General features: G+C 43.2%; 1 protein-coding gene across 3 annotated transcripts in view; it reads left to right on the top strand.

Annotated features, from left to right (window-relative positions):
• Positions 1–12,871, top strand: part of PTH1R (parathyroid hormone 1 receptor) — a 113,824-nt gene that overhangs the window by 57,622 nt on the left and 43,331 nt on the right. For 2 of the 3 annotated variants that reach the window (XM_031607881.2, XM_090143236.1), the window contains one exon: positions 12,678–12,788. In XM_031607881.2, coding sequence (XP_031463741.1) covers positions 12,678–12,788 — 111 coding nt within the window. Of the gene's footprint in view, positions 1–11,757; positions 12,100–12,677; positions 12,789–12,871 lie in introns of those variants that run through there. The other variant, XM_090143235.1, reaches the window with a different exon arrangement.

The following is a 12,871-nucleotide window of genomic DNA, read 5'->3' as shown; positions in this document are numbered from 1 at the left end:
GCTGCTGTCCTCATTCTTGGGAGCTGACGCACAGGGATATTCAACGCCTCACCTCCGATCTCAAAGGAGAGTCTGTGGCAGAGCCAAGGTTTGGATTCTCATCTCCTTACTCTTCAGCCAGGGCACAAACCACAAACCACATTTCCTTTTGTCCTGGAATTCAAGGTGAGGCTCCAAGGATTCAAATCCAGGTGGACAGAAAGTAATGAAAGCCTTTGGACATATCCCACTTGACTGAAACTCAAAACTCTCATCATCATGCTCGCTTTAAAGCCTTTGGTTTTGTTTTGAAATGAGGAAAACACATTTGAAATTTCCTGCAGTGCAACGGGTACCTGGATTCTCCTCCTTTTTTCCCCATCACATTGCTGAGTGTATTCCTCAGGCCAGCTCTTTGCATGGTGTGAGCTGGCAGATTCCCATTCAGTTCAGTGAGGGCATTGATTTGTCTCAGATTCATTGCTTTCTGCCATTGTTCAGCACTTTTTTTTTCCCCACGTTAATGTTCATTCAGAATAATGTGATATATCAGAATTACAGTGAGATCTGTGGGTCTTAAGAAGTGAGAGGGTATTCCAGATCAGCTCAGAATCAAACTCTGGTGCTGATATTTGCTGGTCCCTTTTTCTCTTTGCAGCTTTGCACTCTTAATATGTTTGCCTGTTAATCACAGGTTAGAAAAATATCTTCTTCACACTTCAGTGTGAGTGAAGAAGACCATTTGCAGGAGGGACCTGCAAGTCCAGCACCACTAGATGAGACTGAGGAGCAGGTTTCTGTGCAACACTCTTCCAGTTTGGGCTTGAATTTGGGCTGGAGATACACACCAGCACAAGCTCCTTGACTGGAAAATGTGATCCTGCCTGTGCATAGACTTCATTAGCTCTTCTTCAGTAAGCTGCAAGCTCAGGAGAGGTAAGCATCTCAAGTCAAGCTGTGTTGTCTTCTGGAAGCAGGTAGTTAGCAGTGTAGTTAGCAGATGCCACGTGCCTTGTGCTGCAGTGCCAAATGGCAGCAGTTTCCAGGTTCATATTGAAGTTGTTGTCCCTGTCAGCCTCCATTTACAGATCTGGCCAATGTTAGTTTAATCTTTGTGTCAGGGCTGATTCCACGTAGCTCCAGCTGAAAATGCCTGTAAAACCTGGCTAGTATGCCTAAAACTTGAACAACTCATTGCGGGGGAAAAAAAAGGAAGAGGCTGACAGATGCATGGAGGGTAGTGGTGTTCACTTTCTTATAAACATGGGAAGGAGATGGTTATTGGAAGGAGACATCCAAAGGCTTCCAGCCTTTGGAACTTCAACATTTGTCTTAATTTTAACTTTTCTCTGATCCTTGGCCCATGCCCTGATAAACTGAGCAGGCAAATAGCTGTCAAGTGGAGTATTCAAATACATGCTGCCGTGGCTCAGCAATGTCTTGCTCAGTTGAAATAAGATGGATGCAGTGTAACAACATACATGCCTAAGTCCCTTTTTGACAGTGGTAGGAGCTTCACAAGTCTTATTATGAGAAGCAGCTGAGGAAATCAGAAATGGTTTTAAGTTGAGGGAGGGAAGATTTAGGTTGGATGTCAGGGGGAAGTTCTTTACCATGAGAGTGGTGAGGTGCTGGAACAGCTGCCCAGAGAGGTTGTGGATGCCCCGTCCATCCCTGGAAGTGTTCAAGGCCAGGTTGGATGGGGCCCTGGGCAGCCTGGTCTAGTATTAAACGTGGAGGTTGGTGGCCCTGCATGTGGCAGGGGTGTTGGAGATTCATGATCCTTGAGGTCCCTTCCAACCTGGCCATTCTGTGATTCTGTGAATTGGGATGGTTCAGTCTGGAGGAATTCCATGGAGAGGGGGAGACCTTATTAGATTCTACATTTCTCTGGAAGGAGGTTGTAGTGAGGTGGGAATCGGCCTCTTCTCCTGGTGATAGGACTACAGGAGATGTCCTCATGTTGCACCAGGGGAGGTTCAGGTTGGATACTAGGAGAATTTTACTCTCCAAAAGAGTAGTGATACATTGGCACAGGCTGCCCAGGGAAGTGATGGAGTCACTTCCCCTGTTGGTGTTCAAGAACCATGGAGATGTGGCTCTGAGGGATGTGGTCAGTGTGCATGGTGGGGTGGGTTGGTGTTGGACTCGGTGATCTCAGAGATCTTTTCCAACCTTCATGATTCTGTGATTCTGTGGTTCTAAGGAGCATCAGGGTGCAGCATAGACTCATCAAGCATTTCTGGAGAGCAGAGACATGTGTCTGTTCCACCTGATATTCCTAGCAGAGTAGATAGTCCATAAGAAAAAACAATCAAATAAATATATATATATACACAATATATATATATATGCATATATATGTATACAAACCCAAATTCCCCTTTTTTCCCATAAAAATGTTAATTTTCATTAGTTTTAAAGTTGCTAGGAGTGGATTGAGACCCCTGTGTCTTCCTGACACAGACCTCATAGACAGTGTTGCTTTCTCCAGGTTAACCACCAGGTACATCTCTGAGCCTCAGGATTTGCCATGGGCTCCAACCCACACGGAGTGGGGCTGACATGGGTACAGTCCCATGTGGTGCTTTCTCACATCTCTCTTTCAGGATACGTTCCTCATCTGCTGCTTTTTGCTAATGTACTGAGGGAAAGATGCTCAAAAATTTAAATAAATAATAATAATAATAATAAAAAAAGAAACTAAACAACAAACACACACACACAAAAAAAGGAAAAACCTCTGTCCCCACAAGCATTTGGCTTCCTTTCTTCTTTTCTCTCATTTTTTCTCCTTTTTTTTTTTTTTCTTTAAATATAGTCTCTAGATGAAAGACTTTCAGAAAGAACAGGAAACCCTAAAATTTCTCGTCTACGTACATAAATATTAGATTTCAGCCATGGTGGGCAGCCTGATGCCACCCCAAAGTTAAACCTGGAAGGGGATGAAGTGAAATTCCCAGCCATAAGCCATCAGACCTGATTTTTTTTCTTTCGCCTGTGAATTAAAAGCCTGTCTTTCCCTGGTTTGGAAAAGGAGATGGGACATTTTGTGGGGGAGGAGAGATTTTTACACAAACCTGTTATTAGTGAAGGCCATCAGCAGTCTTTTCTCAGAGTCTTAGGTGTGTTGCAGCTTGCCTCAAAATGGTTATGTTTTTTTTTCATTCTATTTTTTTATTTAATAAACAAACCTATTTGCTAGGGAGAGGGGTTATTTTTAGTTGAGAAGCCATGTGCTTTTACCCAAGGTATGTGGGTTGCCCACCTGAGTTTATTGCTCCATTGTCCCTAAAGGACCCACAAGCCTAGGCAATCTCTCTGCAGAAGCAATTCCTGCTCCATGTTTTCTATCCAGAAGCCCAGCACCAGCATCCCTTGGTCATCCATCCTGCCAGGCTGTCCTCAGAGGTAGGGAGTATCCTCAGGTGGCCTTGAAGTCCAAGGACACAAATGCATTCAGGATTTTCCCTGAACTCACTATCAACTCCATATCTTCTCCTACTCTTTCTAGCCTCTCCCTGTCTGAACAAAACCTGCGAGGGTTTATGGGCTAAAGCTTTCCAGTCCTACTGAGATATGTGTTCTAAGCAGTCATTGGTCTTTCAGTGCAAAGAAGGAACAGGTCTTAGGAGTAACAATAGGTGTAAATGTGCATATGGAGAAAGGGTGAATGACAATACATACAGCTGCATTGAAATACTTGTTGCCACACTTATTGCTACATTTATATTTAATGATTTCTGACCAGTGCTATAAGCTCTCGGAAGGAGATAAAGAGGGTTTTGGAAGAGCTGGATTCCACAGAATGAGGACAGGAGGATGCTTTGGATGACCAAGCCAGTACTGTCCTGTTGGGTGTTATCACACAGGATGCTGAAGGTGATAGTTCATCTGTTGAGGGGACAGGTAGCATGTGAAACGGGCTAGTGATGTCATGGTGGCTAACCCTCTGCAACTGTGTCCTGTTAGCACATATAACTTTCTGGCTTTCCCATTCTGCCTTATTGTGACAAGGAGCAACACCCAGCCCCATGTGTCCTTCCCCTCTTAAGTCCAGCTCTTCCAGCACTGAGCATTCAAGGGGTATTCTGCCCCTTAAATGCCAGTGCACAGACCACCAAATGTCTCTGAGTAATAGCATGCAGGACCTCCATCCACACATCTCATTCCACTCCTCACACTGCCTGGAACACAGTAACTAATCACAAATACAGGTCTTTGTGGATGCGTGCATTGTTCCTAGCCAGCCATGCCAAAGTCCTCGGAGGCATGCAGAGCATCCTTCCCCAAAACAGATACGTGTTCCTGCTGTGCTGTGCTGCAGAGACAATGCCACCAGACACTCCTTTCTGCATACATTCCCACCTACAGATCTGTATGCTACTGACAGCCAGCTATGAAATAAATCTGCAGCACCAAACACCCCCACACAGAGACACTGGCCATCCAGCTCTCCCTTTCTCTCCCTCCTGTCCCAAAATGCTAGGTCATTTTTTTGGTTGCTCCTCCCTGCCTTTTTACAATCCACCAAATGTCCTTCCCGTAATAGAGCGACCACAATTGCACACCATATTCCAAATGTGGTCTCCCTGATGCCTTGCACGATGCCAGAATAAGTTGGGCTGATTTATATTCCATACCCCTAGATAAACACCTCAAGACCATGTTTGCATTTACCCAGCTGCCAAGCAGCTTCACAGATGGTTTTAATGTGTTCTCTGCATGCTTGTACCACTTGCATAGAGATCAGAATTGAGACTCGGGGGGAAAGAACAGAGAGAAGAGGAAAGGGAAATAGATAGGCAGGAGAGAATAACAGCACTGCAGTCTAGGAGATGAGCATTGAGCAGGCATGGTCCCAAAATTCCTCTCCCCCCTTCTTTCCTCCACTTGATCAACCTGCAGCACAAGGGAACACAAGTCCCAGAGCAGTGACATCAAACAGCATTTACATGAGCCATCCTGAATACTTTATTGGCTTGCAATAATGCAGACAGTTTCTGTGCAATGAGATTTCAACCCTCGAGGAATAAGGAGAGCTGTAAGGCACATCTGTTCCAAAACTATGGTAATCTATGCAACTATAACTACTCTGTAGTATGGTGCTACTGTAAGGGAGTATTCATGACAGTCCAAGATGAATGGGTACTTTAATAGTAACCTCCAGGAACTAAACATATGCCCTGCCCGGAGGATTTTACAGTGCAGCCTTAGAAGATGAGCAAAGATGAAGTGTGATAAAATGGCATGAAGATGCAGAGAAATAAATCAGATTTTTGACTCATATCTGCTCGGTGTATTGCAAATGACAGTGTGCCCTTCACTGAGGTGCTGGTAGCTTCTACATAGTGAGTTTCCAAAACCCATCTTGATTTTCAAAATGAATATTTTGTGATGCTGTTATGGCCTCTGCAGAGTTGTGACCTGAGTCCTTCCCCTGGGAAAGCAGTGAGCGAAAGCAGTTGGACTCAATGATCCATGTGGGTCCCTTCCAGCTTGTGATATTCTACAAAACTATGAAAGTAGTGTTTAGCACCATCATGCCCTACACACATTCCCTCAGTATTTCAGTGGGACTTTGTTCCCTGAGCCCTTGGGGGTTGACTTCAGCTGAGACTTTGGTCTCTCAGCCTCATGACTGAAGATTTGGATGCACTTTCAGAGCATCCAGGACTGATGTTCTAGGCCATTGGGTCCTTGGGTTTTTCTGCTGTGCTGTGACTGGCAGCAAAGGCAACCAGAGCTACAGAAGCTATCCTCTAATATTTTCAGGTTTTCAGTAATGCCAGAATCTATAAGGTACCCAGTAGCTGGGAGATAACTGCTTTAGGGGGAAAAACAAGATTTTATCATTTAATCATTTGAGTTGGAAGGGATCTTTAAAGGCCAGCATGTCCATCTACTCTGCAATGAACACAGATACCTCCAGTTCCATCAGGTTCTCAGAGTTTGGTCCAGCCTGACTTTGAATGTCTCCAGGGACGGAGCATCCTTCAGCTCTCTGGACAACCTGTGTCAATGCTTCACTACCTCCTCTACTGAGGACTCAACATCTAGATGCAGCATTCAGATGAGGTCTCACCATGGCAGAACAGAGGGGCAGGATCATCTCCTTCAACCTGTTGGCAACAAATCTGAGAATGTTTGGGAAAATAATCCCATTTGCATGATACTGAGATCCCATCATTTGAAATGAACAAATATATATGTATACTTAAGAAGCACATATTATTAGGTCCCACTTTTACCACTCAGAAAAGAGCCTACTGTGAATAATAAGAAGTCTTGGCAACACGAGTAAGATGTTCAGTGCTGGTATAGATGTAAGATTTTCCAGGAAGAACCCAGGTTAAAAAGGATTTGAAAGAATGTGGCCTCAGTTGAGCTGGATAGATGGTCTGAGAAGCAAAGTAAAAGCATCAGGAAACCAGAGGTGAGGTTTACATCAGCAAACGGGGAAAAAAAGAGACTGAGCTCTGCAGTGGCTTCTTCTATCTTGAGGAAGTGATGAGCTGAGTATCTCAAGATCAAGAGATGAGAGCATAACAAGCATTTATAGGAGGGGTTGGGTTGGCTTCTTTGTCCTTAGGAAGGAAAGAATAATTCAGACTTCCCTATTAATGCTGCAGCCTCCATTTAACCTAGTGAGATCCCATCTTAAAATCACTCAAGAACATGAAACTTGTTCTCCCTAGAGGCCTCATCCTGAACAAGGCTCATCTGATGGGTAGAAGTTCTGTCTTAATTTCTAGTATGAATTTTGTCCATTGCCATTTAAAGCACTTTTCTTTATCCATCTTCTCCCACTTGTGAAGCTCATCTTCATTCACAATGCTTACCAATAGGATGAGAAGAACCTTGTTCATTTAAGTAGACCAGGCCTTTATTTTCCTCCAGAGCCGACAGCAAAATCTCCCCACCCTAGCAGTCCTTCTCTTTGCTGGAAGAATTTTTTCTTTCTGTTCCTCTTCAACAAAGGAATTTACACGCTTTTCCCCTGAGGAGCTATTTTCTTTGACCAGTAGCAAGGACATCATAGGACCTGTGAAGCCTCTCCTAGTCAACTACTATGGGATGAAGCAGAATATGTCTTAGGAGACAAAGCTTCAATTCCTGCCTCAGCAGTTGACTTCTATCAACCCCACAGTGATGGTTTTGCAATCTAAAAGTGCAGGCAGAGGATAGAGGCTTGAATATGTATACATTAGTGGTTGAAATATGATGAATGAAAACATCATGCCAGGTTCTGGGGACTGGTGGCAATAAGAACCCCAGGACTGCCAACCAAAGCAGCTTGCCCTGTGAGCATCTCTTCTTCTTGAAACAACTGCAGAGAAAATCTACTTGTTGGATCCAGCAAGCTCTTTAGTCAAATGGTTTTGCTGAACCCATCTTAAGAGTTTAAGTTTCTTGGCTTAATGAGAGCCCACAAACTTTCTTCAAACACAGGTCCAAGCCCAGGTCTGCCAGAGCTGACAGAGGCCTTTCCCACCTTCCCAACCTTCATCCACAAGTGTTACAACTTCAGCTCTGGATGCAGAGGAGCTTCTCCCATTGATGTGCATGCCTGAGACACAAGCCATATCCTCCATTCATCTCTGCCCAAATGACTGATATGTGTCCAACATCAGATGTGGGATGTGTACCAGATTTGCTTGTTTTCTTCAAATTTATGCATTCTTTTTGGCTTACATCTTCAGTGAATTCTACCATTTCTTCCAAGGAAAGAAATGATTAATATTCCCAGTTCATTTGGAACATGCGACCTCCTGTCCCAAACCTGCCCACTTGCATTGATCTAAACAGCATATTTGAACCCTGAAACTATTTTTCACCAAAAAAAAAAATATGAGCTTGTCAAGAGCTTTTCAATCAACAACAAAAAACAGGATCCCTTCTGATTATCCATCCTTCTAAACAACACTGTCTCAGGAGAGACTCATTTTCAGCATGCCAAAAGCACACTGCTTGCAGGTGTTGGATTTTATTTTTTTTATTTTTTAAGACAGCTTAAATGAAAAAGTTGTAAAATTGATTTTTCTAAAGTATAACTATGGAGAAAAATTGTCAGCTTATGGATTTTTATATTGTTTTCCTGAAACTCCTGGACATTTTTCAGATTTCTTCTTGTAATTCAATGTGGATCTGTTTTGAGAAATGATCAGGAAAACAGCAGGAAGAAGCTGAGTTATTAGCAGTGTTAATATTTTTATAAGCTAAGAAAAAATATCTGGAGGAAATATTTGGGAAAACAGAAAAGCAACAAGTCTTGTTTGGATTCCAGCACAATGCCAGTGTGAAATCTTTCCTCCCCATCATCTATTCTGTTGCTAAATGATCTCCAGACTGAACAAAGCAGAAGAAAATTGGAGAGAGATGATGCAGACTTTGGTCCAGTTGGTCCCAATTATCACACCAGTGGCCTCGAGATGGTGATATTAGAATCACAGAATCATAAAATCATTAAGGTTAGAAAAGACCATTGAGATCATCTAGTCCAACCATCATCCCATCACATTAATGGTAAAGGTGCCACGTGGCTGTGCAGACCAGAGTAGAGACAGCAGGGCAATGGAAGAAGGAACTGATGTGGGAATGGTCTCTACAAATCATCACTCACAAAGAAATTTACAGGGAGGGAATGATGACAGATTTCTTACTCTTTTAGAGGATGATGAAGAGGTGGAGAAGATGGGACAAGGGGGAATGGTCTTAAACTGTGACAGGGGAGGTTTAGGTTAGATATTAGGAGGAAGTTTTTCACTCAGTGGTGAGGCACTGGAACAGGTTGCCCAAGGAGGCTGTGGATGCCCCATCCCTGCAGGCATTCAAGGCCAGGCTGGATGTGGCTCTGGGCAGCCTGGTCTGCTGGTTGGTGACCCTGCACATAGCAGGGGGTTGGAACTGGATGAGCATTGTGGTCCTTTTCAACCCAGGCCATTCTATGATTCTATGATTCTTTGATTCTATGACTCTTTGATTCTATGATTCTATGATTCTATGATTCTATGATTCTGTGTCACCATAGTCTATAATAATCACAACAGATTCATTTGCACTGCTTGGGGGACTCAGATGCTTTCTGAAGGTTGAGTCCCATCAGTTCTGTATATGGCTCAGTTCTATGGGTGAATACACAAAAGCACTGAAAGATTTCAGATGCAGTGAGATGTGGCAAAGATGGTTATTTTTTTTTTACGTTAGTAGGACAGCTGATGTATTCCCAGATTGCCCAACTGATATTGCAGCAGTCCAGAAGGGTCCTAACAGCACAGTGCCTTCAACCTTCTGCTTTTCTGGGAAGATTAGGAAGAATTAAAGTACCCAAAAATAAATTACTGTGTATTCTGTTTTCCAGAAAGCATCCATTTTCCTTTGAATGAGTTCATTGTGTGGAAATACATATGGGTATTTTTACAGTATGGGGAAGGAGCATCACCAGGTACTTAGAATCAGAATTGTTTTAGTGGGAAGGGACCCTTAAAGTCCATCTGGTCCAACCACCCTGCAATGAACAGGGACACCTGCAGCTCCATCAGGTGCTCAGAGCCCCATCCAGCCTGACCTTGGTATCTCCATGGACGGGGCTTCCACCATCTCTGGGCAACCTCTGCCAGTCTTACTGTAAAATACTTCTCCAGAAGAATTCTTTCTGAGCAAAATCTTGCAGCACAATTTTGAATTAATCTGCTTACAAATGAAGGCTGAACTTTGCAAGTTGTTCTGAACCCATTAGAGAAGTGGAAGGACTTGGAGTATTTCAGAGCATGGCATTCAGATGATTCTTTTTCTCTCCTCAACAGTTTACCCATAGTTTTCATTTTTAAACCAACCCAAGTTTATTTTGTAAAAAGGATTTATTTTATTTTAGGTAACAGCACTTTGAGGGCTAAATGAAATCCTTATTTATTTTCTCCTCTGCAGGAAGAACTCAGAAGAAATAACCCTTTGTCCTCATCCTAATTTTGTGGGGCTTTTTTTTTTTTTTCCCCTCTTTTTCTTTCGATGTTTATACAGAACTAAAAAAAATAAACGAACTTTTTCATGGTGTAAGTTATCCTGCAAAATAATTAGCCAAAGGACAGGGCTTACATAGCTTTCATGAATAGGAAAACCTGGTACTGTTCTTCCGCCTTCTCTCATATGCACTGAACTTCTTCCTCCTTTTCATCACACCGATGCCAAGGAATGTCAGCTGCTCTGCCCCCACTCTCAGTTAATGCTTCAAATGATAGGCAGTGATTAGGCTGATCCTTTTCATCAACACTAAATTAAAGATGAAGAATCGGGCTGTTAAATGATGAGCTTTTCTCTTGTTTTTCATGTCCTGAAATATCAGCAAACTGAATTGATTGCTGTCAGCTCCGACCCTGGAGGGCACTGCACCAGCCAAAGGTTTTTAAAGCAATCCTGGATTCTTATTTAATCTTGTGAGAGCACATGCATCATAAAGGATAAATTACAGTTGGGCTGAAAGACTGCGAAAGCATTAGCTTTGATATTGAAGAAACATGCTGAGATCTTGGCTGTGCTTATCGTTTCTTTGCTATTGGAGCTCTTTTGCAGATAAGAGCAGGCTGTTCTATTTTATTTTGATTTTCATGCAATTTCTCCCTGTCAGACACTTTGTATGCTGATGATAAACTTCTTTTTTTTGAGGGCTGCTATTAGTATGGAGTCCAGGGCCTGCTCTGAAAGTGGAGATGGGTCAGATTCACCACTGCTAGCTTTCCATCTCAAATATGCTGCTGTAGCTGGATCTTAACCAACGGGTGCAGTTAATGCAGCCCAATGCAAAGGGGTGTGCAAGCACTAGGTTGGATTTGGTTGTGTAATCATAGAATCACCAAGGTTGGAAAAGACCTCTAAGATCATCCAGTCCAACCATCCAGCTATCACCAATATCTCCCCACTAAACCATGTTCCTCAGTACAACAACTAAACGTTTCTTGAACACCTTCAGGAATGGTGACTCCACCACCTCCATGGGTAGCCTGTGCCAGAGCCCATTGTGATAGGACAAGGGGAAATGGTTTCAAACTGAAAGAGGAGAGATTTAATATGGATACAAGGAAAAAGTTTTTTTTATGGTAAGGGTAGTGAGGCACTGGCACTGGTTTCCCAGAGGTTGTGAACACCCCATGTTCCAGGAGATGTCCAAGTCAGGCTGGATGGGGCTCTGAGCACCTGATGGAGCTCACTGTTCACTGTTTATTGCAGGGGGGTTGGATCACATAGCCCTTAAATGTCACTTCCAATTCAAACAATTCTGTGATTCCATGAATTTTCAAGTTCCTGCAAACTGCAAGATGAGAATCAAAGTATTTTAAATACATACTTACGTACCTGTAAGTTTTTGGAAAAGGAAACTTAAAAGATGCTAAAGGACATTTTTCTTGATTTGTGTCCCTGTTTTTCCTTGCACTAAGTACTAATCATAGATCTCTGCAAGCAAACCACACACAGGGAAGAGGGAGTCCTGTGTAGAGGTGACCTTCCCATGGGGAGGCAGGGTTTCTCTGTCAGGGGTATTTTAGCTTTCTTCAGTGTATGAAAAGGGAGGAACAAGAATGATTTAAAGAAAAATCCATCAGGAACCATCCCACCATTCCACTCCAAAAAAATTAGGAGGTTGTACAACAGACTGAGATAAACAGCTCCCACAATATTCTTCTCCTGCCCACTCTCTTTCTGCTCAATTTAGTGAAAATTGGTGACTGAGCAAAAATGCAGAAATCCAAAATAGTGAGTAAGCAAGGAGAGAAGCTGGGGAAACTCAATCATTGTAAGCTGTGCTTGGCTACAGGCAGCAGCTGGTCAATCAGCATGTGTTCACTGCCAGGCAATTAGCATGGGCAGAGCTCCAAATCAATCAGTGCATGGTCTGCATCTTGCCCCGTGGTTACATCACTGGGAAGGAGGGGGAGAAGGAAGCTAGAACAAGCGAAGTCATAGAAAAAACAGTGTCAGATGAGAGAGGAGACAGATTCCATCACTTTACTGCTTCTGTAACAAGATAATAAAATATTCTGTATCTACTGTAAAAAATATTGCCATGGGACCTCCCTACAGATTGTTGCTGGTCTTAGCATGACGTAAAAATGAACTCAGAATTAGGTAAGTGAGCACATCTCAAAAAGCAGCAAAACATTGTGGTGTACCATAGCACTGGCTGATGTAAATAATAAGTAAAAATGATAGCTGAATTTGGCCTGATGGTGTCTAGGCATGAAATCACAATCTAAGCTGGGTGTTACGTGCCTTTCAGGGAGGCCTGAACTGATTGTTATGAGCCTCACAATGATGTAGCCACAGCAATTTAGCTCCTTGGTACAGGATTTTTCCAAGAAAAGTTGTGGATGCCACATCCCTTAAGGTTTTCAAGGCTGGGTTGGATGGGACCCTGAGCAGCCTCAGCTGCTGCCTGATTTAGTGGGTGGCATCTCTGCCTGCAAGAGGGAGGCTGGAACTGGATGATCTTTGATGTCCCTTCCAACCCAAGCCATTCTATGATTCTGCCTGCCTGTTGTCCCACTGCTGAACACATCCTAAAACTAAACCTTCTGAAGCTCAATGCTAAAAGGAAAATGGCAGTGATACTCGAGATCAGGTCCTGGACAACAGTGTCACCTACTGTTCCGTGGGTAATCCTTTCAAAATGGTGACTGCTGTTCATGTTTGTGTCTCTTCCACAGATGGCTTTTGTCTTCCTGAGTGGGATGGTATTGTCTGCTGGCCAGAAGGTGTGCCGGGCAAAGTGGTGGCTATGCCATGTCCTGAATACATCTATGACTTCAATCACAAAGGTAGGTACTGTCCCCATGGTCAGCAGTGCCACAGCAATGAGAGACCTGGGGGTGATGGAATTAGAAATCACCTTTTAGAATTT

This window comes from Phasianus colchicus, chromosome 6 (assembly GCF_987193195.1).
Source record: "Phasianus colchicus chromosome 6, bPhaCol1.hap1.1, whole genome shotgun sequence".
Taxonomy (NCBI): domain Eukaryota; kingdom Metazoa; phylum Chordata; class Aves; order Galliformes; family Phasianidae; genus Phasianus; species Phasianus colchicus.
Note: the sequence above shows the minus strand (reverse complement) of the source record. Positions and strands in the feature narration are given on the sequence as shown.